Here is a 27,128-nt window from a genome sequence, read left to right as displayed (position 1 = left end):
GAACTCCCGATCTGTCAAAAGGAGACACCTTTCAATTAACCTATAAAGTATGTAGTAGACTAAATTTTTTTTCTAAACATATAACTACACCATTCTTGATCGTATCAAGATCCACTGAGATGCCACTTTCGACGGCAATATATGTGAAAATTGTCTTTGCCATACAACATTTAGACCATCAACTTTGGCCTAAAGTTTTGTCAAATGAGCATAGTATGAAATTAGTTATTTAGTGAAAACTAAAATTTGTTGCATGTCCTTGGTTCCATGGTGTGGTGGTTAGCATCCCGGACTTTGAATCCGGTGACATGGGTTCGACACCTTACAGTTGTTTTTTATACTATCAATGGCGGTAACTAATGATGGACGGTTAAACCATTTAACCCTCATGCTGGTGCAAAAATGTAAGAAAATGGACACATCACGTGGCTCAACTTACTTCCAGTCGTTAACTCTACCTACTTCACATCGCTTTCTTACCTAACCTTTTATTGGTCTTAATTTGTAGTAAGAGTAAGACGAAAGCGAAATACAGACGGAGAGAACAATCAGTCTTCTTAAGTCTAAAGGCAAAGGAGGAGGAGGAGGAGAAGGAGGAAGACAAAGACACCGGACAGTCATGACACCAAGCACCATCAACGAACTGAGCATTGACGATCTCCTCCGGGCAAGCGGCGGAGTATTAAGCATCGAGGAGGCCCAACACATCCATCAACTCATGAAACAAGCAGCTTCCAAAGCAAAGGCAGAAGCAGGAGGAGGCCAATTGTGGGCAAGAGAGGTGTGGAGAGAGGTTGTGAGTAACAGAGTGCTAAAGCCGAACCACCCACATGCACTCCACCAGCTCATCTATTACTCCGTCTACGCTCATTGGGATGCTTCCATTCATGGCCCTCCTCTTTACTGCTTCCCTTCTCTGTACTCTCTTTTCCTTTCCCTTCTTTCTACTCGTATTTAGCTAAGCCTTTTTTTCACCACCAGACATGACTCTAAGCTTACAAACATGGGACAAATAATGGAGACTCACGGTTCAAAGCTTTTGGGGGCTTCATACGAGGATCCCATTGCTAGTTTTAATCTCTTTCGTGATTTCACTGTCCATCATCCTGAGGTAAGCTACAAGATCTCTTGCTGTTCTTCTCCTTGTTCCTCATGGAGAAACACAAACAAATTAACCACTTCTTTTTCCTGGTTGAACAATGGTTAGGTTTACTGGTCAATCATACTAAAAGAGATTGCAGTTACATTTCGTGAACCGCCCAAGTGCATCCTGGATACCACTGACAAAACAAGACCCGGGGGAACTTGGCTTCCCGGTTCTGTTTTGAATATAGCAGAATGTTGCTTATTACCCTCGAGTCATCCGAGAAAAGAGGATGACAGTTGTGCGATTGTATGGAGACACGAAGGCGATGATGATTCCGATGTGAGCCGTATGACGCTTAAACAGCTTCGAGACCAAGTCATGTATGCTTTCATTTTCTTGACCTGCATTTTGTTTCGAGTTTTGTCATTTAGATATAATCGAACATTGCAGCTCTTATTTCTTTAGCTGATTTTTAATTTACAGGTTGGTGGCAAATGCACTGCAGAAAAGTTTCAGAGAGGGTGATGCAATTGCCATTGATATGCCAATGACAGTAAATGCAGTTATTATATATCTGGCAATAGTTTTAGCTGGATTCGTTGTTGTTTCTATAGCTGATAGTTTTGCTGCCAAGGAAATCGCAACGCGTTTGCGGGTCTCGAAGGCAAAGGCTATCTTCACCCAGGTGTTCTTCCACTTCTGTAGGGAAATCTCTGCTTATCGGTTCTTATTCTAATCCCCTATTTGTCATTGCTATCTGTTCAGGATTTTATACCAAGAGGAGGTCGAAAGTTTCCTTTGTACAGGTAAAAGAAACTACCCTCTGCTGCACAGGCAACTGATCTACTACTCTTGGTTTTCACTGCTGTTTTTCTTAACTATGCAGTCGAGTCATAGAGGCTTCTCCAGATAAAGCTATTGTGCTCCCCGTGTTTGGAAACGACATCAGAATTCAATTAAGAGAGAAAGACATATCATGGAAAGATTTTCTTGCCCATGACAATCAGCATCCGAGGTAATGTAATGTCTACAATTACAGATTGAGAGCAGTTTAGTTGATTTGTGTACTAGTACATAACTGCATAATATCATCTTTACCTCTGTTGTAGACCAAATCAGTTCACTCCAGCTTATCTACCAATAGATTCTGCAATTAACATACTATTCTCGTCCGGAACCACAGGTGGAAAATGTCAATTGATTTATGATTTACACTCTATACATTTTCTTTTCCGGTTTGGATAATTTTCAAGTATGCTATATTGGACTTACCAGGGGAACCTAAAGCTATTCCGTGGACACAACTCTCGCCTATTCGCTGTTCTTCTGAAGCACTAGTTCACATTAATGTCGGAGTTGGAGATATTTACTGCTGGCCTACAAATCTAGGATGGGCGATGGGACCCACTTTACTCTTCTCGTGCTTTCTAACTGGTGCAACACTTGCTCTCTATCATGGATCTCCTTTGGGCCGTGGTTTCGGGAAATTTGTTCAGGATGCAGGAGTAACTGTTTTGGGCACAGTTCCAAGTTTAGTGAAAACTTGGAAGAATACAAAGTGTATGGAAGGCTTAGACTGGACAAAGATAAAGTAGACGTTCTTTCCCTTATCCAAAAACCAAACTTTTGCATCGGTTAAAAATCTCCTAATCGGTTTTCTACGGCTGCAGATCTTTTGCTAGCACTGGAGAAGCCTCTAATGTGATGATGACCTTTGGCTTTCATCTAAATCTTACTACAAGCCTGTTCTTGAATGTTGCGGAGGAACCGAGCTAGCATCATGTTACATCATGGGGAGTCCGCTGCAGCCACAAGCTTTTGGAGCATTTAGCACCGCATCGATGACAACTGGTGTAGTCATATTGGATGAGCATGGAGTTCCCCATGTAAGAACTTAATCCAAAAGTTTGTGCGGTTTCCTTTGCAACAATTTCTAATAAAACTTGATAATTCCCCAGATTACATATATAACACATATGATTGGCCTTTGTGACAGCCGGATGATAAAGCTTGTGTTGGTGAAGTTGGTTTATTCCCTCACTACATGGGAGCAACTGATAGATTGCTTAACGCGGATCACGAGGACATTTACTTCAAGGGAATGCCGACACTTAAGGGAATGGTATGGTTTTTGGATTCTGTGGTTAATAGTTCTGCCGAATGCTCGATGAAGCGGGGATTACAAAAAGAAAGATTGCTTAGAACAATGTTCAAGCAACGATCGCTTTGTAATCACCCCTTGATGAATACTTCGACAGGCTATCTTATGATTCGAACCATGCTCTTTACAGCGCCTTAGGAGACATGGGGATATCCTCAAGAGAACGGTCGGAGGTTATCTTATTGTCCAAGGAAGGGCTGATGACACAATGAATCTTGGTGGTATTAAGGTATTCCACCCTTCCTCCCTCCTATTGTTGTCTTGTAATTTAAGCAAACTATATCATCTAAATTGTTCTGTCAAATTTCAGTTCATTAATGTCCTGAAAGCTTGAACTTCCCTTATTTGCAGACAAGCTCTGTTGAAATCGAACGTGTTTGTGACTGCACGGATGAAAGCATCTCGGAGACTGCTGCAGTAAGTGTAGCACCACCCGATGGTGGTCCAGAACTGTTGGTGATTTTTGTGGTTCTAAAGAAAGGGTTCGATGAACAACCGGGGAAGCTGAAGACGGTGTTCTCGAAAGCCATTCAAACTGACCTCAACCCTTGTTCAAGGTTCGGTTCCTCAATGTTTTTACATCTTTCATTCATTTGTAGTTTCGGAAACTAAGCATCAACATATAACTCGATCGGAATGCTCGGATTCAAAAGTCAAAATTAAAGTCATTTTCGCTTGCGTGAAAAAAATACAAGCATATTGACATTTTATCAATAACAGGTGAACAGTGTGAAGATAGTCCCGGAGTTTCCCAGGACTGCTTCAAACAAATTGCTTAGGAGAGTATTGAGGGACCAAATACAGCATGAACTGTCTGTCAGAAGCAGGATGTGAAGGCTGACAGGTTCATATATATATATATATATATATATATATATATATATATATATATATACACACACACACACCATGTAGGATGTTCTGAAATTGAATTTTTATCAAGCAGGATGAATTTTTATTGAACTATGTATAAAATAATATGCATAATCGTTAATTAAAACTGTAACTTTATAGACATGATCATAATGCACTACGGGAATGAGTAAAATCTTATGGATCAATTATTAAGAAAATGTTCTCAACATCCTTCTACAGATCCTCGACACTCAAACGGACATTATTCTACAGGTGAAAAGGAAACAAAAATTAAAAATTTTCGAAGGAGTTAATGATATGAATTACACGAATCTGATATCAGCACTAAAAGAGTAAGTACATACATGACCCCAATTGAATCCTTCCATGACTAGCTGATGTGCCCTGGCAATAAGCTTCAAATTGTTTTTACGGTTAAATTGCTCGGATATGTCCTGGAGTATCGTAAAAGTTAATATGGTATATCAAATTATGACAAAAATATATCCTTGAAAACCACAAAAAAAAAGCTAAAGAAATGAATAATACTTGGCCAAAAGTATATCCAGCACCCCTTGGAGAAATGCCCCAACCACATCGATCATTGGGACCTTCATGTGGGACTTCTTGAACGCGGTCAAAGTTACGTATGTTATCCAGGGTTTCAATTGCCGGAGATAACCCACCATGGAGACAGAAAATTTCAGATTCGACCTTCAAAAACCCCAAAAGTCTGCCGCTTAGAATTAATCATTAACAAAAGCCAAATGCAAACATAACAAAAAGAGTACATTTGCAAACCCAAGTTAGGGTTCTAATTTCAAGCTAAAAGTTCACAAAAGATCATAAGCAAACATCAAACAATAAATAACATACTAACCAATGCTGTTAATGGAAAATAATCAAATAGATCAGTGAAAGTCTTCCAAATATTTGCAGTGCCATATCTGCAATCAAAATAGAAAACGTACCTTGAAATAAGGACAGATAATTCAATAAAAGAAGAATTAAAATAGGACCATCATAATGTTAGAAAACTATGAATTGTTTTCTGCGAATATAAACAACGTTATATTTTCAAATCCAGAATAATATGTCTAGTGAATCCTGCCTTCTACCACAAAATACTTAAGAACCCTTTAATGTTAGGCAACTTCATTGCAAAGCAAGCATATATGTACATCGAGATCGAAATAACTTAATAAAAAATTTTCTTACACCAGCATATCCCTATCATAGTACGCTGTTTGTTTTCTATTTATCATGTTAGGTTCATGCATCACAGCTGTGCACATTGACCAATAAATATAACCGGGTTACCTCCCAAGTAGTCCAAATAGACAAATTAAGCCTTTAAGCCTAATGACCTTTAGAAATCACGATTCACACACCCATACCCATATATATATATATATATATAGAGAGAGAGAGAGAGAGAGAGAGAGATTATAAGATACTCACTTCCTTAGACATTCATCATAACAGCCATACACTTGAGTAATCTGCATTTTAAATATAAAACCATCAAGTAGATAAATAACTTGCAAAGGAAAAAGAGAATTACAATAAATTTTTTACGAACAAGATATGTGTGTGTAAATCACTTAGAAACATAACAAACCTGGCGACTCTCATGATTTCCCCTCAGAATTGTAATCCGTTGGGGGTAACGCACTTTGATGGCTACCAAGAGCTGAAAAAAAAAGTCAATCACAAACAAATTATAAGTTGCAACCTCAGCACTCCCCAAATAACTGGAATGAATTAAGGGTCTGAACAAAATAATTCATAGAATGAACAATCACCACAGTTATACAAGTATATTTAAGACTCCACCTTAAGTTGGCTAGAATAATTATGTTAACAGAAAAAAAAAATCAACTTATAGATTACAGTTTCATTATTTTCTTGTTTGACTCCCATACATTGTTGATGAATCTGCATAATATTGACCTCAGATAAAATGCTATCGTGCCACACAAGTTTGACAAAACAGCATGTATGGTAATGTTTAACTCTATGAAATTGAATTATGCTGCTGATTTGATATCATAAATATAGTTAAGTCCTAGAATTTTGCGTACTTATTAGTTCATTTTAGTCAATTTTTTTCTTTTAGTTAAATACTTATTTCATGTTTTGAATATCATATTATTTCATACAAACAAAGATTGAGTATCGATGGTGAACATATTACAACAAAAAGCTTAAACAAACTTGTTTGAGATGTTTTCAGCTAAAAAAACACTATGCATGTGGAGATCTTTATAATGCTAATATCCACAACCTAAGATGAATAAAAATAAAAATATATGCGCCTCCTATTTAAATTTATCATACAAAGAGCATTATTGATAGAAAGAACTGCAATTAATGTAAGCTTAGAGAAAATCATGTAGCCGTCATATCTCTTTCAAAATCACTACAAACTTAAATCAGCAAAGAGAAAGTAGGTTCTTAATATAGATCAACACTAGCTGAAAAAAATGGGTAAAAGAATCAATTATTCCAGGTGAAACAGATTAAAAAAAGCTGGACAACTTAATACTTACTGTTACAGTTTCAACCGAATATTAACCACGATCAACATAATCTCCCATGAACAAGTAATTTGAGTCTGGAAACTGACCATGAATTTTGAACCAAAAAGTAAATGTTAAAAATGAAACAACAAACAAAGGGAAAAAAATGAACTAACAGCTAGTGAGTGGAACAACAAAATCAATTCAAGCTCAGAAAATATGAAAGTCAATTTGATCCCAATAAATCATTTTACATTACTGGCATCTGTCAAAAGTATGGAAGTCATTTTGATTTCATGAGTTTTATTTTACATTACAAGCATCGGTGTTCAAGTGAATAGCCTATACCATACAGATTAGTAATGGAAAATCTACAGAGCTGGAATATGGTTACACATGCATGATGGTAGTTATCATGATTTATGATACGATCCAAACCAACTCCAATTTTCTCCATGACTTAATCACACCATGGATGTTTTTCATTGCTGATTCTAAGGGAGTTTTTTCTTACCCTATCTTATATTATGTCATTTATACATTTTATTCTATCATAAGCATGTATTCACATGTTAGTATAAATTATCATATTATTATTTCCATCCTATGCTTAGTTGATCATGTCTTTCATATCATTCAAATATATGCTTTGATTACATATCATTTCTTAGGATATTATTATTACATGTTTCCATTTATCATTTATGAATAGCATGTTATATGATATTCATGCATACAACATATACCCAGATCTTTATGATTGATTCACAATGTTATAAGTATGTTAGATTAGTCTTACATCTATTTAAGCATGATTCATTACATTCATGAAATGGCAGCATGCTTAATCATTCATTTGTTAGCTCATATGCATTCATTTTAGCTCCTAGGTCTTACACATTAGCTTACATATGTTATATCATTATGTACTTAGCTCATGACATGCATTCATAGCTTATATCACTCAAACACCTCACGGCAGCATGCATTTTACCTTAAATAAGCTCACACATTGCTTATTTTATTTGTTTGGTGATTCCTATAGGTGAAACACAAAGCAAGGCATATTATGGTAGCTTGGTTAGCTAAAAGGACAAGCATAGCAGCTCACACTAGCTCATGAACATTATGGCAACTCATTTCATCACATAAGGAGCTTCAACTTAGCTGGAGGGGCTAGCATGTAGCTGAACTTAGCTGGAGGAGAACTTTGGACCAAATTACTGAAAAGTGGACTAGAGGTAGCTGGAAGTAGCTGAGGAGCTGAGAAGACCAAAGCTAACTAGCTTGAGTTCATCAAGATATAACTCACCTAGTTAGCTACCAAGACACTCATCTAGCTTACCTTGAAGCTAGTTCATCTCTAGGCTGCCCAATGGATGCCATGTCATCTAGATACACGTTGGAAGCTAATTCACGCCTAGTTGTTGCCTATCTTCATTCAATGGACTTCAAGACATCATCCTATGGTTGCAACCTCATCAAAGCATAGCAAAAAGACCCATGTGCATTCATGTAGGCTGCCATGTGCATCATTCAAGCATGTGCATTCCATGTGACATCAAATTGGCGCCAAAACACCAAGGGATGATTCCTATTCGGTGAAAGACTCTTTCCTCTTCATTTTGGTGCCCAAATAACTTCCAAATGCATTCAAATCATCCTTAGGGCCAAACTAACACATAACCATTCAGCCAAGAGCATGTATTTTCATTAAAGTCTTGTTTTTTCATTAAAAATCATGTCATTTTAGGAAGGTACAAGGGCTGGCCGAACCAACATGTACCTATTCGGCCAAGTCCATTCAAAAACTATAAATAGGTCATTATATTTCATTTGTAAGCAGACCTTTTGATTAATATAAGTGAGATTATTCTCTTCCTTAAGTCCTGGTGACTTTTATCGACTTCTCAAGTATTTTATACTTGTGGCGTCAACCCCTTTCTTTTCACCTTGATACTTCTGGTTCCTAGTTCATATAATTAGTGGGTCAAAGTACTTAATACCACCCCTTGAAGAAGCAATATAAAGTCTGGGCCTTTGCTCTCTATAGCATTGGTTCTTCTTTGAGACTTCTTCAAGATACTATCCTCACTACCACCCCTTTGTTTCATAAGCCATAACCATAGCCTTATCAACCATCTTCCGCTTCCATCTCTCATTTTAAACAACCCACCTATTTCATCCATACGTTTACCACCTTAACCATCTCTTTTGAGCCATTCACTTGTGCAGGTTGTTTGCTCCCTTCCTAGATCCACAATCAATTTGTTAAGGTACAAATGCCTTACATCAAGTGGCATCAGAAGCCTTACATCAAACGGAAATCAGAGCTTTGGTAGAAGAAAGCAACGTGCAACAACAACAAAAAGAAAAATACAAAAAAAGAAGTGCAAGTGAAGTGCAAAGTGAAAAAAATCAAGAAAAATCCAGCAATGAAAAACAAAGCACTCCAAAAGAAAAAAAAATTCCAGCATTCAAAAAGGAAGAAAAGCAATGAAAAGAAAGAAAGAAAGTTGAAGCACTCATCAACAATTCTCATCACCAAGCCAATTCAAGTAAGCCTTTTAAATTGATTGTGGTGATAGAAGGTTGTGAAGTGACTTGTGTAAGTAACCCTTTTGTTCTATTCTTTCTATTTCTAAGCCACCCTTTCATTATATTTTGTTTTCCATTCCTACTAACCCTTTTGCAGCCGACGTCAAACAAGTAAAAATTTACTTGATATGGTTTTGAGTAAAGTTCTCTAGAACTTGGGACAAGAGAATTGAGAGGAAAAAGGTTGGAGCGAGTGTGAGATCAGAAAAGGACAAGTAAAAGCCATTAAAGTCCTAGAGTGCAAACACGAGTGGATTGAGTGACATTCAAGTTTCCTTGGAGTGACTCATGAGGCTTTGTAAGAGTATATTCTGGTAAGGTCCTACACACATTTTGTTTTTCCTTATTTGCTAACATGTCTCTTCCATCCAACATCTTTGTAGTCAAAAAGACTTTGAACATTCAAAGTCAAGAGGATGAACAAAGAGAGAACATCTTCCATACCAAATGTCACGTGGGAGATAAAGTTTGTGTGATGATCATTGATAGTGGAAGTTGCACAAATATTGCAAGCACTTACATGGTTGAGAAACTTGGCTTGAAGACTACCAAACATCCGAGCCCTTACAATTTGCAATGGCTAAACGATGGAGGGGAGTTGAAGGTCACTGAACAAGTTATTATTCCATTCTCAATCGGGAAATACCAAGACGAGGTCATTTGTGATGTAGTGCATATGAATACAATTCATTTAATGTTGGGTCGACCATGGCAATTTGACAAGAAGGCTACTAATGATGGATTTTCCAATAAGTATTCCTTCCAACATCAAGGAAAGAAAATCATATTGGCGCCTATGCTTCCAAGTCAAGTCCATGAATGCCAAGTGACCCTTAAGTCACGTATAGAGGAATGAGAGAAAACTAAAGCCATGAAGAAAGTTGAAAGAGAAGTATTAGAAGAGCAACAAGTTGAACAAGTAGAAAATCAGATTGATATGACAAAATTTGGAATTGATGAGTGTAGAGAAGAGGAGAATGGAAAGCAAGACTCACCTAACAACTCTTTCCCTCAAATTCTTTCTTTTGTTTTGCAGGATAATGCAAGAGACATGTCACTTCAAGTTAAAGATTCAAGAAACATGTCTTTTGAAGAATCAATAGACGTGACTTTTGGTGATCCACAAGACATGTCCTTTGACATTTCAAAGGATGTACCTCTTGAAATTCAAAAGAATGTGCCAATAGAAGTCCCAAGAGTTGAGATCATTCAGGTTTCAAGTACATTGCATATATTGAAGGGAATTCAGCAACCAATGGAGTTTTCCATCACTAAGCAACCAACACCCATTAAACATCCACCCTGGTTTGATATTTCCATTCATCTTGTTAATAGTTTTTCATTTTCTAACTTTGATTTATTTTGCAGCAACTTGTTTCATTCTTATGGTGAAGATATCATACCAACCTTCAAGGAAATCATTTGGAGTGGCACAATGGTGAAAGGACATGATGATTTAAATCAGCCACAAGGAGTCATTCAAAGAACACTTATCTTCACCAAGCGACATGATAACTCCAACCAAAAGATGAACCTTTTCACCAACAAGCATGGTGAATTAAAAGGATGAAATGAAGATATAGAGGTCCTTTATAAGCATTGTGATGATTCAAAGAATAAAGAAAAAGTATCAAGTTGGTTCGTGAAGGGATATGTCTCTCCTGTTCAAATGACATGTGATGGTTCCCAAACATTGTGTCCTCCCATTAAAGGACGTGAAGTTACCATAATTGAATCCAAGAGTTTCAACATTTCGTGTGAAGCATCTATTGGAGGAAAACATAAGGATTCAATTCTTCCAACATCAAGAAGGTCTTCAATGAGAAACTACTTCGATTTGAGGACAAATCGCCTAAAAGAAGGGGAGGATGATACGATCCAAACCAGCTCCAATTTTCTCCATGACTTAATCACACCATGGATGTTTTTCATTGCTGATTCTAAGGGAGTTTTTTCTTACCCTATCTTATATTATATCATTTATACATTTTATTCTATCATAAGCATGTATTCACATGTTAGTATAAATTATCATATTATTATTTCCATCCTATGCTTAATTGATCATGTCTTTCATATCATTCAAATATATGCTTTGATTACATATCATTTCTTAGGATATTATTATTACATGTTTCCATTTATCATTTATGAATAGCATGTTATATGATATTCATGCATACAACATATACCCATATCTTTATGATTGATTCACAATGTTATAAGTATGTTAGATTAGTCTTACATCTATTTAAGCATGATTCATTACATTCATGAAATGGCAGCATGCTTAATCATTCATTTGTTAGCTCATATGCATTCATTTTAGCTCCTAGGTCTTACACATTAGCTTACATATGTTATATCATTATGTACTTAGCTCATGACATGCATTCATAGCTTATATCACTCAAACACCTCACGGCAGCATGCATTTTACCTTAAATAAGCTCACACATTGCTTATTTTATTTGTTTGGTGATTCCTATAGGTGAAACACAAAGCAATGCATATTATGGTAGCTTGGTTAGCTAAAAGGACAAGCATAGCAGCTCACACTAGCTCATGAACATTATGGCAACTCATTTCATCACATAAGGAGCTTCAACTTAGCTGGAGGAGCTAGCATGTAGCTGAACTTAGCTGGAGGAGAACTTTGGACCAAATTACTGAAAAGTGGACTAGAGGTAGCTGGAAGTAGCTGAGGAGCTGAGAAGACCAAAGCTAACTAGCTTGAGTTCATCAAGCTATAACTCACCTAGTTAGCTACCAAGACACTCATCTAGCTTACCTTTAAGCTAGTTCATCTCTAGGCTGCCCAATGGATGCCATGTCATCTAGATACACGTTGGAAGCTAATTCACGCCTAGTTGTTGCCTATATTCATTCCATGAACTTCAAGACATCATCATATGGTTGCAACCTCATCAAAGCATAGCAAAAAGACCCATGTGCATTCATGTAGGCTGCCATGTGCATCATTCAAGCATGTGCATTCCATGTGACATCAAATTGGCGCCAAAACACCAAGGGTTGATTCCTATTTGGTGAAAGACTCTTTCCTCTTCATTTTGGCGCCCAAATAACTTCCAAATGCATTCAAATCATCCTTAGGGCCAAACCAACACATAACCATTTGGCGAAGAGCATGTATTTCATTAAAGTATTGTTTTTTCATTAAAGATCATGTCATTTTAGGAAGGTACAAGGGTTGGCCAAACCAACATGTACCTATTCGGCCAAGTCCCTTCAAAAACTATAAACAAGCCATTATATTTCATTTGTAAGCAGACCTTTTGATTAATATAAGTGAGATTATTCTCTTCCTTAAGTCCTGGTGACTTTTATCGACTTATCAAGTATTTTATACTTGTGGCGTCAACCTCTTTCTTTTCACCTTGATACTTCTAGTTCCTAGTTCATATAACTAGTGGGTCAAAGTACTTAATACCACCCCTTGAAGAAGCAATATAAAGTTTGGGTCTTTGCTCTCTATAGCATTGGTTCTTCTTTGAGACTTTTTCAAGATACTATCCTCACTACCACCCCTTTGTTTCATAAGCCATAACCATATCCTTATAAACCATCTTCCGCTTCCATCTCTCATTTTAAACAGCCCACCTATTTCATCCATATGTTTACCACCTTAACCATCTCTTTTGAGCCATTCACTTATGCAGGTTGTTTGCTTCCTTCCTAGATCCACAATCAATTTGTTAAGGTACAAATGCCTTACATCAAGTGGCATCAGAAGCCTTACATCAATTTATGAATGCGAGACAAGAAAACAATACATGTTTTCATTTTCAAATTGCTCATAGAAGTTTGAATCACATTTGAGACAATTTAGCAGCCTCAATCAGAAAAATCACCTTCCCTCCAATTCTAAAAAGCTCTGCAAGATCATGAAACTGCCCATGGATATCACCACATATTGTAACAGGGCTCTTAACTGGCTGTCTTGCACCAAAAATAAATAAATAAATAAAGTCACAATAATCCCACCATATGTGATGTGGTAACAGTAGTTCTGTATATATTAACAAAAATAGATGCACTGCTGCTGCAAATAGAAATAAATGTATCTAGAAAACAGAAACTGCCACTGAAGAAATATGATATTGGGATAAACAATAATAGAAACAAAATAGAATAAGATACACCTTAACATTGCTTTCGTTCCTTAAAATCTCCTTAGCCTTGTCACATAGCTGCTTAATCTAATTTATGAAGTTGAAAAAAAAAATCAAAATAAGAACAGATAAACAATGAATTCAACCAAATATCTAAAGAATACACACACAAAATGAATCAGTGAAAAAGAAATCATCCACATATCGAGAAGCAAATAAATCGATTCCGAATAGATCCATTCCATTTTAGAATGAAAATGAAATACCTCTTGCTCCGATAATGCCTTGCACTGCATCAGTTGAGAAATATGTTTGTCCAAATTATCATGTGAATTTGAATACTCCATATTTTTTTAATTATTCTTAATTCGCAAAATTTCTTACAACTTACTTTTCAAAAGAAAAAAATCCAAGTTTTTTCAGAAAGAGAAATCAAATATGAGAAAATTTTAAATTTTCTGGAAAGAAATGAAAAAAAAAATAAAAGGAAAAAAAGGGGGAGATGGTGAAGAGCCTAATGTTTGTTTGTGAAGAGAGAGACGGAGGGAAGGACGAGCAGAAAAATTCGGTTAAGATCGATTTAACTGATTGTGTAATTTGATCAATTCAATTAATTACTTGGTTGGATATCTGATTCAGATTGATTAAAGGATTCAGTTATGACAGGTTAATTGGATTGATTTATTTTGGCAAAAATCCAAAGTGGTCCATATACTTTAAAAAAATGAATGTGGCCCTCATGTTATTTTTTTCCCTCGGTACGACCCTCCAACTCATAAAATAAACCCAATGTCACTCTTTGACCAATGTTTTTTCCGTTGACCGTTACAATGCTAACATGACATTTCACTGTACTGACGTGGCGATCCACTGTGTTGACGCGGAGGTTGATAACGTGGTGAATGACATGAAAAATGGACTAAATTAATAACTCAAACATGGACCACCATGTCAACACCTTAAACTGCCATGCCAGCGCAGTAACAACCAACGAGGGAAAAATGTTGGTCACTGGGTCACATTGGATTTGTTTTCTGAGTCAGAGGACCACATCGAGAGAAAAAAATAATGTGAAGGCCACATTGATTTTGTTCAAAAGAACAGGGACCTTTAATGCCTTTTTACCATTGATTTTTATACCAATAATCAAATTAATTACTTTTATTCGATTGTGTTATAAAATTAAGTTGTTGTTTTTTTCACAGGAATAGGTTAAAATATATTAATTGAAAATAGTGTTATGAACAACAGTATCGGATATATCATCTGAATTTTGAACATTTATAATTAAAAATATAAAATGACATTATTAAAGGGAGTCCATTGAGTAAGACCATGGGCGGAGTATTGGTGATGAATCATATAAAGTGTACATAAATATGAAGATGATTGTTCAGTAGTTATTGTATTTTAATAGCACGAATTAAGTGGTCTCCGTAGTAAAAGAATTGTTATTATCCATTGAGAATCTGGGTTTGAGCATCATAGATGTCAAGGTATTAGAATAAATTCCAAATTATAGACACACATTTATAATGTATATTGTTATTATAAAATATGACATAAATTAAGTGAACAATTATGTTATAAAGTTGTAAGATATTAGAAGCGTCATGAAAATAAAAATGTAGATACTATTAAAATTATATTTATAACTTGACGAGGGGCAGAGAAATAAGTACATATAATAATTGATTCTTAAATCAGTTATAATAAAGGGGTTATGGTCCCAATAAAGAGATTTTCTCATATTTACTCTTATGTTGAGTTAATCGATCGACGAAATAGGCCAAGAAGGGGGTGAATTGGCAATAAAAATTTCGGTGGAAGCTTTTGCAAAAAATTGAAAATATTCGCACAGCGATTTAGAGTGGTTCGACTTTCTCAACCAAAGTCTACGTCCACTACTTTAGCTATCCACACTAAGGATTTTCCAAAAAATCACTAATTTGTCTTTCTTTTGAGGACAAAGTGTAACCTTACAAATTCCTCAAGAATTATACCCCAAATTCTTGAGAACACACTCTCTCAAAGAGAACAATACAAATTTTGCAAACTTACAAGAAAATCCTCACAAGGAAAGATGTTTGCACAATTCTATAACAAAGAAAGAACACTCAATAATAATACAATTGAGCACAATAAGTGTTCTTGAAAGCAAAAATGAATATTGAATGAAATAGGCTTGAATATGCTCAGACTTGAGGTTTGATGCTTTCTCTTTGATTCTCTCTTTGATTCTCTCTTGATTCTTGATAATTGTTGTTGATCAATGGCTCCTAAGCTTGTTTAATTACTCCTTGGATCATTTCTGAACGTTGTGGATCATTAGTGGAGTTAATAGAGCCGTTAGTGTGTGAAAACAATTAATAAAACAGCTTGGAGCGTTGGGGGGGTATCGGTACCCTACATAGGGTATCGGTACCCTGCTGTGTAAAAATTCAAATATTTCGACCGTTATAAGATGGGGGGTATCGGTACCCTCCGAGCAATCTATTATTTCTCGAAGCCAAACCTTACATGGGGGTATCGATATCCTCTTGGGGGTATCGGTACCCTCTGGGTAATCTGGTTTTTCGGTTTAAGATTTATTAAGAAAATACTTTTGGCTCGATTAAGGCTCGAAATACTTTATAAAATTGTTTAAAAGATTAAAACACCCTTTTACACTTGAGTAAGGATTGAATTTGACATTTGAAAAACTTGGAGTAGTATTTTGATATTCGAATAGTTTGATCAAATATATGTTTGAAAATTTATTAGAAAATCTTGAAATCCAATAACATTTATTTGTTATATCGAAACATCAAAATGTTTTCAACAATCTCCCCCTTCTTGATATAACAAAACATTTTAATAATTTTAAGATTTTCTAATTTGAAATCATTTTTGAAATCAAGTTTTGAAATTACTCCCCCTTACTCTAATACTTCTCCCTCTTTTTGTTAAATCAAAAAGATATTAAAACAGTTTTAAACAATATTTTTGAAATTTAAGCCAATTGATAGATTAAGATAAAGCGTAATCTACTAAGATCACAAGCAAGAGAAATGTTAGCCATTAGTTCCATAATTCAATATTAAAAAATAATGTGAAATGGTTAATTGGTCATATTTACTAATATTTAAATGATGTAAATGATGCAAAACAAAAATCAAACTCATATATATATAGATAAGTTCAAACATCCTAAATAAACTCAAACATTCAATTCAAAGTTCTAAATCCGAAGTTCAATCTTAAGGAAAATCGAAACTAGGCAAGGTCTACTCCATTGGAGGATCAGGAGGAGATAGATGTGTCCATATATTGGCCACATCTAGTGTAAGCGCATCGAGTCTATCGTCTTTAGTATTGAATCGATTATCCATTACTTCACGATTAGCTGGAATCTCTTGTTGATTCTCCAATTGTTGAGTCCCCATAGAAAATAAATGGGACTCTATAAATGTAAACCGTGAATCCATTGATGCATACCAGAAGTCGAATGTCTCCATAAAAGATCAAAAATATGGAGGCATTTGATCCTCTTATTGTGCTTGTTCCTCGTGCTGCTCCGACTCATCGTCGGGAACTTTGTTAATGTCTTGCATCAGCTGTTGAAGTTCAGGATCATCTTCCGCTCCTGGTGCCGGTGGAGCTCTTGAAGAACTAGCTCCCGGTGTATACTCAGCAGATCGAACCCATTGCCCGATTTTCTTATCCTTTATCCATCCCGATTTTGTTAAGGAAATGAGGTTAATTTGAGTTTTGAGAGGGATAGCGGCATCAAGGCTTACCTTAAGCTTGGCTTTGGCAAACTATTACTTAGAATACAACTGTAAACTAGAGATGAACAGAGTTTCTTATTAGGAGCAAGGTTTACAGTTTCAATAATTTCAACAAAGATAACCTGAGGTAGGTTTATTTTATTATTGTTTTGGATACAATGTATCCACCAAAGATCTAGGGCTCTATGAGTGGAGTATTTTCCTCTGGATGGTCGAAATCACTAAGAGATCATTAGATGAAGGAAACGATCATGGAGATCTAATACACTCGCACTCTCATTTCTTTTATAAGGAGTACCAACTGTTTGTTTTTCATTGTCTAAGCCAACATTATCTAATCCAAATGCACGAGCAATGTATTCCGGGTCAATATAGATGAATTTTCCTAGAAGGTAGGATCTAATTCCTAAGGTTTCAGTTTTATCCTGGTTTTGTACACAAATGGCATTGAAATAGAAGATTCGAACAAGTTGATGATAAACTATTGGTTTGAGTTCAAAAAGTTTATCAAATTTCCACTCTCGTAGGGTAGGAAGATATCTAAAATCTATTTCTAACATAGCTTGAAGAGATGGGATTCGTTCCTCCCGGATTTTGTATGACTCAAAATATTAAGAATACCTGAAGAAGAGATTTTGTCTACGACCAGGTTCATTGAAGCACGAAGCACGAATAGTCATATTAGGATCATCGAGATTAGGAAATTGTTGGATAGGAGGTAGATTTAGAGGTGGGTTTGACGGTTGGTTTGAACAACTAGAGGATGTTCTAGGGCGTTTTTTAGACATGACTTAGGAAATCAGAATAGAAAATATTAACCTGTAATTTTAAAACACATGTATGCAATAATATCAATCCCAAAACTCAAATGAGTCCTCATTATTTCAAGTTCTCTAAAATAATCCTAATGGGAAATTTTTGAAAACCGAGTTTGAAAACAAGGTTTGAAAATCAATATATGTATAATTTTTCATGAAAACAACATAATTAAATCAAAAACTACAATTTTTTTTAATTTCGAAACTTTTAAAAAACTCTTGAAAAATCTTGTGTTTTTGATGAAATTAGTTGTAGATTAAAGTTCTAAACCAAAATCTAAGCAATGGACAATGTTTATTTCAACCTAGAACTAATTAAAACTAGTCATGTGTTCAAAATCAATAAAATAGTGGGTTTAGAAAAATTACGTTGAAAAGTGAAGATTGAGTGGATTTTGATGTTGTTTGCACGAAATTAATGATGTTAGCAGGTTTAGGAGATGCAAAATCGAGTGAAATCCGACTTAATATCTTCGTTTTTAAGCAATGTAGAGATTAGGAGGAAGAATAGGGGTGAATGACGAGAGAGAAGAGGAGAAAAGGGTTTTGGCACAAAAAGAGGTTCTGGACGTTTAATAACCAGAACCCGTGGAGGGTATCGGTACCCTCAAGGGGGTATCGGTACCCACTTAAAGGAGGAATTGGTACCCATGCAAGGGGGTATCGATACCTAGCGCCGAAAAATCTGTGTTTAAACACTCACAAAGCTAAATCATTTTGTTATAGTGGTATTGACAACTCATATTATAAAAATTAACAATGTTCAATTAATGTAAATCTATTCTTAAACATTATTTTAACATATAATTAATTTTCACTAAGAATTATAAACTCCCCCTAACTAATAGAAAAGGATGCAATCAAAAGTTTTATAAGCATTTTCCAAAACTAATTAAAAGTGCTAAACTTATTTTAAACACTAAGTCAAGGTAGGTTGGTCAAACCTAATTCTCTCATAAGTGTCCAAAATCATTCTTTATGTAAAGATTTTGTAAAGATATCCGCTAATTGGTGCAAAGTATCAACATATTCTATAACTATATATTCTTTAGCGAGATGATCTCTAATGAAATGATGTCTAATTTCAATGTGCTTAGTTCTAGAGTGTTGGATGGAATTTTTAGTGAGACAAATAACACTAGTATTGTCACACTTGATAGGTATGGTACCTACTTCAATTCCATAATAAAAAGTTTTTGTTTTATCCATAAAACTTGTGCACAACAACTACCCGCTGAAATGTATTATGCTTCAGTGGTAGATAATGCAACACAATTTTGTTTCTTTGAAAACCAAGAAATCAACATATTTCCTAGGAATTGGCAAGTACTGGAGGTGCTTTACCTATCTATTTTGCATGCTCCATAATCCGCATCAGAGAAGGCATGAAGCTAAAGCTAGAGTCCCTAGGATACCAAAGTCCTAAACTATGAGTGTCCTTAAGGTATCTAAAGATCCTCTTAACAGCTAGTAAATGTGATTCCTTAGGGCATGATTGAAATCTAGCACATAAGAAAACACTAAACATAATGTCCAGTCTACTTGCGGTTAGATAGAGCAAAGACTCAATCATTGATCTATACAATTTAACATCCACACATTTACCTTCTTCATCTTTGTCAAGCTTTGTTGATGAGCTCGTTGGAGTGGCGTGAGGTTTTCTATTTTCCAGTCCAAACTTCTTGAGCATATCCTTGACGTACTTAGCTTGATTAATGAAGATGTCATCTTTTCTTTGCTTGATTTGGAGTCCCAAGAAAAATGAGAGCTCCCACATCATGCTCATCTCGAATTCACTCTGCATTAGCTTATAAAATTCTTGGCAAAGAGCATCATTAGTAGAACCAAATATTATATCATCAACATAAATTTCAACTACTAATAAATCTTTACCTTTATGCTCTAAAAACAATATAGTGTCAACTTCCATTTTGAAAAACCTTTTTCAATTAAAACATTTGACAGTCTTTCATACCAAGCTCTAGGAGCTTATTTTAAACCATAAAGTGCTTTTGTCAATTTGAAAACATGATCTGGAAATTTTGAATCTTCAAAACTAGGAGGTTGTTCCACATACACTTCTTATTTTATAAAACCATTTAAAAATGCACTTTTAACATCCATTTGATATAATTTAAATTCATTGAAACATGTAAATGCTAATAACATTCTAATTGCTTCCATCCTAGCTACGGGAGCATATGTTTCATCATAATCTATGCATTCTTCTTGAGTATACCCTTGAGCAACAAGTCTAGCCTTGTTTCTCACTATATTACCACTTTCATCAAGCTTATTCCTAAATACCCATCTAGTACCTACAATAGATTTATTAATAGGCCTTTCAACTAATGTTCATACTCTACTTCTCTCAAATTGATTTAACTCTTCTTGCATAACCATAATCCAATGTTCATCATTTAATGTTTCTTTAATATTATTAGGCTCTATGCATGAGATAAATGCAACATAATTACAAATATTTCTAAGAGAAGATCGAGTTGTTATCCATTTGGATGGATCACCTATTATCTCACCATCCTTGACATAGTTGTACTCTCTTGGGTAAGAGACTTCCCTTTCTTCAATGGTTGGATTCTCGAGAGGATCTTGACTTTCCTCATCTTTCGTTTCTTCCTTTGATGATGGTTCTCCAACGTCATGTCTAACATCAATTGTGTTTACAATACCTACATCTTCATTTACACAAGAATTCTTCCTCGGAAGGGGATTATAATCAAAAACATATATAGACTCTTCTACAACTAAAGTTCTTTTATTAAATACTCGATAAGATTTAAAATTTAAGGAATAACCCAGAAAAATTCCTTCATCACTTTTAATATCAAATTTGCTAAGATTTTCTTTACCGTTGTTTAAAACAAAACATTTACATCCAAAAGGATGAAAATAGCTAATGTTAGGCTTTTTATTTTTGAAAAGTTCATATGGAGTTTTCTTCAAAATAGGCCTAATCATTACTCGATTAATAACATAACAAGCGGTATTTTTGGCTTCCGCCCAAAAATATTTTGGCAATTTGTTTTCACAAAGCATGGTTCAAGTCATTTCTTCTAAAGGTTGATTTTTCCTCTCAACAACTCCATTTTGTTGAGGGGTTCTAGGTGATGAAATATTATGGCTAATAGCATTAGAATTACAAAATTCAGTAAATCCAAGATTTTAAAATTCAGTTCCATGATCACTCCTAACACTAGTTATAGAGTAACCTTTTTCATTTTGGATTACTATTGAAAACGTGATGAATTTTTCTAATACTTCATCTTTAGTGCTTAAAAATAGAAACCAAGTATATCTAGAATAGTTATATACCAAGACAAATGCATATTGTTTTCCACCCAAGCTAGTTGTTCTAGATGACCCAAAAAGATCTAAATGGATTAATTGTAATACTCTACTAGTGGATACGTCATTAATGGATTTAAAAGAAACTCGCTTTTGTTTTCCTTTAGCACATGCATCACATATTTTATCATTATCAAATTTTAGTTTAGGCAACCCTCTTACTAAATCTCCTTGAATCAATCGTTGCAAAACACTAGCATGTCCTAGTCTCTTATGCCATAACCAACTATCATGCTCATCCTTAGCAACTAGACATAAATTAGTCATATTTATAGAATCTAAATGCACCATGTATATGTTCTCTATTCTATGACCAACAAGCATAATCTGATTAGATGCAATGTCAATGACTTTATAACCATTAGTTTCAAACATGACATTGAATCCCTTATCTCATAATTGACTAATACTCAAAATATTATGCTTTAATCCATTCACATATAAAACATTCTTAATTTGTATGGAAGAGGTATTACCTATAGTGCCTATACCTTCAATGTGACCTTTTCAATTTTCACCAAAAGTCACCTCTCCTCCATTTTTAGCGTTAAGTTCTATAAACTGGCTTTTGTCTCCGGTCATGTGTCTTGAGCATCCACTATCAAGGTACCATGAGTTTGGATTTGTTTCTCGTGCCTTGTAGCAATGCTCCTTTCCCTACAAACATAGATTAATTTTTTATTTTTGGTACCCAAATTCTTTTGGGTCCATATTCATTAGTTTCCAAAATCCTAGTCCCCTTGGGTATCCATTTGTGTAGGATATCATTATCTTTAGTAGTAATGAGTTCTTTGGGAACCCGTATACTTCTAACGATTTTTTTATTTGAGGTTCTTTGGGGACCTCTATGATTGTAATTTTTAAAGCTCTTTTTAACATAGTTGGATTTTGAATTTTCATCTTTTTCAAAACTTTTTATTCCAACTTTATTAAAAAAGGCTTTAAAATCATCATGAACTTTTGAAAGTAAGTTATGCAAATCAATATTTTTCTTTTCAAAATCAATAATTTTGATTTGCAATTCTTTAATCTTACTTTCAAGCTTATTGTTGGTCTTGGACATAAGACTATTTTTTGTTTTTCAATTTTGAAACATCATTTTTTATATTTTGAAAATAGAGTCTTATAATCCGAAGCCAACCCATTGTAATCCTCTAATAACTCATCATAAGATAATTCATCTGAATTAAATGAGTTAGAGGTTACCTGAGAGTTTTCCCCGATGGTCATCAAGCACAAGTTTGCCACTTCTTGTTCCTCTTCATTGGAACCTTCTTCATCGCTCCATGTAGCCACATGAGGCTTGTGCTTCTTCTTTGATTGACCTTTTTTCTTCAATAGAGGGCAATCATATTTGACATGCCCTGACTTTTTGCACTCATAGCAAATAATAGGGTCTTTCTCATTTGGTTCATTTTTGAAGCATTCATTGCGTTTGAATTTTCTTCCTCGGTTGGGCCTCATCAATTTTTTTGAACCGTTTGGCAAATAATGTCATCTCCTCCTCATCATCATCTTCATCCGAATCACTCTCATTTTTTTTGGATTTGAGAGTAACTCTCACGTTCTTCTTCTTTTCCGTCTCTTTTTTTATCTCGTCCGTCTTTTTGAGATCTACCTCATCTTTAAGTATCATTTCATGAGTGAGGAGAGAACCAATTAGCTCATCGAGAGTTAAGGATTTTAAGTTCTTAGCCTCGATGATCGTCGTCTTCTATGATTGCCAAGATTTTGGAAGAGAGTAAACTAACTTCCTCACAAGCTTCTCATTTGGAATGATCTCTCCAAATGATTTGAGACCATTGACAATCGTGGAAAATCTATCCGTCATAGCTTTGATATCTTCATCCGGTTTCATCCTGAAATTTTCATAGCTATGAGTTAGAAGACTAATTTTAGATTATTTTACCTCGTTTGTGCCTTTATGAGTGACTTTTAGTTTATCCCATATCTCCTTGGTGGTTGTACAAGATGAAACTCTCCCGTATTAATTCGGTCCAAGAGCACAAAAAATAATATGGATAGCTTTGGAGTTGAGCTGGAACATTCTTGTCTCTCCTTCACTCAACAAATCTTAGATGAGTGGAAGATTTGATATATCCATCTTCTATGATATTCTATGCTCCCATGTCACTTGCTTGAATGAAATAAATGATTCTATTCTTCCAATAAGCATAATTAGCTCCATCGAAGAAAGAAGGCTTGTTGAAGGGTAATGAATCAAGACCGAAGTCGGAGTTTGAAGTGGAGGCCATTGATGACTTGATTATCGATGTAACTCTTCCCAAATCGACTCAAGAGGTGATTAAACCTTCAAATAAGTTAGGGTCTGATACTAATTGTTAAGTTAATCGATCGACATAATAGGCTAAGAGGGGGAGTGAATTGGCAATAAAAATTTCGGTGGAAGCTTTTGCAGAAAATTGAAAATATTTGCACAACGATTTAGAGTGGTTCGACTTTCTCAACCAAAGTCTTCATCCACTACCTTAGCTATCCACACTAAGGATTTTCCACAAATTCACTAATTTGTATTTCTTTTGAGGACAAAGAGTAACCTTACAAATCCCTCAACAATTATACCCCAAATTCTTGAGAACACTCCCTCTCAAAGAGAATAATACATATTTTGCAAACTTACAAGAAAATCCTCACAAGGAAAGATATTTGCATAATTCTAGAACAAAGAAAGAACACTCAAGAATACAATTGAGCATAATAAGTGTCCTTGAAAGAAAAAATGAATATTGAATGAAATAGGCTTGAAAATGCTCAAACTTGAGGTTTGATGCTTTCTCTTTGATTCTCTCTTGATTCTTGATAATTGTTGTTGATCAATGGCTCCTAAGCTTGTTTAAATACTCCTTGGATCATTTCTAAACGTTGGGGGATCATTAGTGGAGTTAATAGAGTCGTTAGTGTGTGAAAACAATTAAGAAAACAGTTTGGAGCGTTGGGGGGTATCGGTACCCCTGCATAGGGTATCGGTACCCTGCTGTGTAAAAATTTAAATATTTTGATCGTTATAAGATGGGGGTATCGGTACCTTCTGGGGGGTATCGGTACCCTCCGAGCAATCTATTATTTCTCGAAGCCAAACCTTACATGGGGGTATCGGTACCCTCTTGGGGGTATCGGTACCTTCTGGGCAATCTGGTTTTTCGGTTTAAGATTTATTAAGAAAATACTTTTGGCTCGATTAAGGTTCAAAATACTTTATAAAATTGTTTAAAAGATTAAAACACCCTTTTACACTTGAGTAAGAATTGAATTTGACATTTGAAAAACTTGGAGTAATATTTTAATATTCGAATAGTTTGATCGAATATATGTTTGAAAATTGATTAGAAAATCTTGAAATCCAATAACATTTAATTTGTTATATCAAATCGTCAAAATGTTTTCAATATCTTATCCCCGTAAGAGATTTTATACTTAAGGGGTCTCTATCTTCTTGGAAAATCACAACCAAAGATATACTCAAGGATTTCAATATATCGATTAGTTCAGGTACGCTTTCGCAAATCTAGTATTTATTATTCTTGATGATTTGATATGATTTGATCCTAATTGATTTTTATATTTATTATAATTTTGGTTCTAACAAAGTGGTATTAGAGCCAGATCATGTTTAATCATTGAAAATGAATTTTTTTTCTATTATTTTTGAATTTATTCGTTCTTAAGATTTTGTGATATATCGATATCATATTATAATTTAGTATTAAAATAAGAGTTATTGTTAAAAATTTTAGTTTTAAATTATTCACAATAATACTATATTTGTGCAATTTTTCATTTGAAAACCTAGTACATATTATATTGGTGTTTGTTGGTATTATCGAATATTTTTTTATTCTAAATTTTGATGCATGGATTTTTATATATATATTTTTGGTATATCTCTCATAAGGCAATATAAATCTATGAACTTGCTTCATCACAAAATAGTTTTGGACTACATGTGTTTAGGAACTTTTTGATCGGACATGTATTTAATTATTAGACAAAGCAATTTTACATTACAGTAAATGTTTAGGATCATCATGACTTACTTTCTAATCATTTTTATTGAAAATTAGTGTTTTAATAGTCATTGAATATTCTAAAATTGAATTGCTTTTTTTTATTTGTGGCTTTTTTTTACATTATGTTATTTTCATATTCAATTTGGAACAGTTAGAATATGAGTTATGGATATTTGGTTTCAGTTTTGGAAAAACATATGGTAATATTGAATTTTCGTGCGATCATTACTCATAAGTATGTATTTTAGTTTTGACTTTGGTTTTAATTTGGGCATGTCATTGTCGTAATTTGTGACTATTTGGTTTTGGTTTCTTGTATCGAGTTTTGGTTTAATTTGGTGAGTTAATGATTAAGATTTTTTTTGAGAAATAGTTAAATATTAAGGTTTTTCTAATAGTGTCATTTAGACATTCTTAATTTGGGATATTTCGGAAATCATGATGTGATTAAAAAAATTCAGTTTTTGGTTTTTTGACTGTCATGAATTATAGAATATATTTGGCATTGATATATTCGATTAAGTTTGATTAAGATTTAATTCACTAGTATGTACTTTGACCTAGACTTTTGGTTAAATTTTGATTTGACTTCAATTTATTTTTGGTGATTTATGAAGTTATGAATTTAAATGCATGCTTAAGGAATTCTTCAGAAACAATCAAAGACTTAAGTTTTCGACTTTTGATAGCACCATTTATGTAACCTTATTTTGAGTTATTTCAGATATTGTAGTGCAATCAGAAATTTCAGTTTTGACCTTTGATTATTATAGAAAAATTAAATTTGAATACTAAAATTTATTTTGAGACGACTTAATTATAGCAATAAGTCGTTAAAGTTTCATCAGTTATGAAAAATATTTTATTTTAAATATGAAGGATTATGTCTATGTAACTTAAGATATGTTAGTATTGATCAACCCAAAGGAAGATTAATAATTAACATAATTGCATGTTCAACTTTGGTAATAAGCATCTGATAATTATTCGGTTTGATGTGTGAGTAATAAATCGACCTAGAGGAAGATTTTTGCTTGAGATGTTCTTATTATCAATGTTTGATTAGTGTATAAGATATCACTTAAGGTGAATATTTTTTGTCTAAAGATAAAATATTAATGGAGTATCTGATATCTTGAGATAAATGTTTAATTGTATTCAAATTTATTATAATTTTAGTCATCTTTTAATTTAATTAAAACATAAATTAAGAGAAACTGATTAGTTAACAATATTTATATGGTTTTATTTATAGAGAAAATAACCTCAGTGACCAAAAATGCCATATAATATACGATTTTAACCACATTTTTTTGGATTTGCCAAAATGACCAACTAAATCGCAATGCGATCGATAATTCGCAACGCGATCTCCGGTATCGCAAATCAGTTTCCAGATTCGCAACGCGATTCTGACTATCGCATTGCGATTTCCCAAATTCGCGTTGTGATTTTCCTAAATCGCAATGCGATTACGTAAATCGCAAAGCGATTACGTAAATCGCAATGCGAATCTGTAAATCGCAACGAGATTCTGACTATCGCAATACTGAATTTTAAATTCGCAACTCGATTTCTGAATTCGCAACAGGTTTTAATTTCGCAACACAAATGTTTTGGGTATATAACTACGCAGCAGCATCAACTCATAACCTAAATCCCTAAATCCCTAAATCATAACTCATTCCATCTCCATCTATCACTCTCTCCGGCGACATCCGTTCCTATATCCAACGACATCCTTCCCCATCCGGCAACAGGTTTTAGTTTCGCAGCTCGTTTGTTTAGTA

At 34.4% G+C, this 27,128-nt stretch overlaps 1 protein-coding gene and 1 pseudogene across 2 annotated transcripts; one reads left to right on the top strand and one right to left on the bottom strand.

Moving 5' to 3' along the window:
- The first annotated feature begins 530 nt into the window (after positions 1–530).
- LOC120165516 lies at positions 531–4,384 on the top strand (annotated as a pseudogene).
- Positions 4,385–4,398: 14 nt separating this feature from the next.
- Positions 4,399–5,772, bottom strand: LOC120165518 (serine/threonine-protein phosphatase PP2A catalytic subunit-like). Of its 2 annotated transcripts, XR_005519819.1 has the most exons (5): positions 5,725–5,772; positions 5,565–5,605; positions 4,984–5,050; positions 4,653–4,817; positions 4,468–4,558 (listed from the first exon to the last, which is right to left on the bottom strand). XR_005519819.1 is itself a non-coding variant. In XM_039175025.1 (4 exons), exons 1-4 carry the CDS (start codon positions 5,609–5,611, stop codon positions 4,427–4,429), a joined length of 411 nt encoding a protein of 136 aa, XP_039030956.1. In that variant the 5' UTR covers positions 5,612–5,624; the 3' UTR covers positions 4,399–4,426. The 2 variants fall into 2 exon arrangements, 1 of the variants encoding a protein (XP_039030956.1); XM_039175025.1 differs by lacking the exon at positions 5,725–5,772 and having other exon boundaries at positions 4,399–4,558; positions 5,565–5,624.
- Between the last annotated feature and the right edge of the window lie 21,356 nt (positions 5,773–27,128).

Source organism: Hibiscus syriacus, unplaced genomic scaffold (genome assembly GCF_006381635.1).
Source record: "Hibiscus syriacus cultivar Baekdansim isolate YM2019G1 unplaced genomic scaffold, ASM638163v2 tig00111582_pilon, whole genome shotgun sequence".
NCBI lineage: Eukaryota > Viridiplantae > Streptophyta > Magnoliopsida > Malvales > Malvaceae > Hibiscus > Hibiscus syriacus.
The sequence above is the reverse complement of the archived record's forward strand: the minus strand, read 5'-3'. Positions and strand labels throughout refer to the sequence as shown.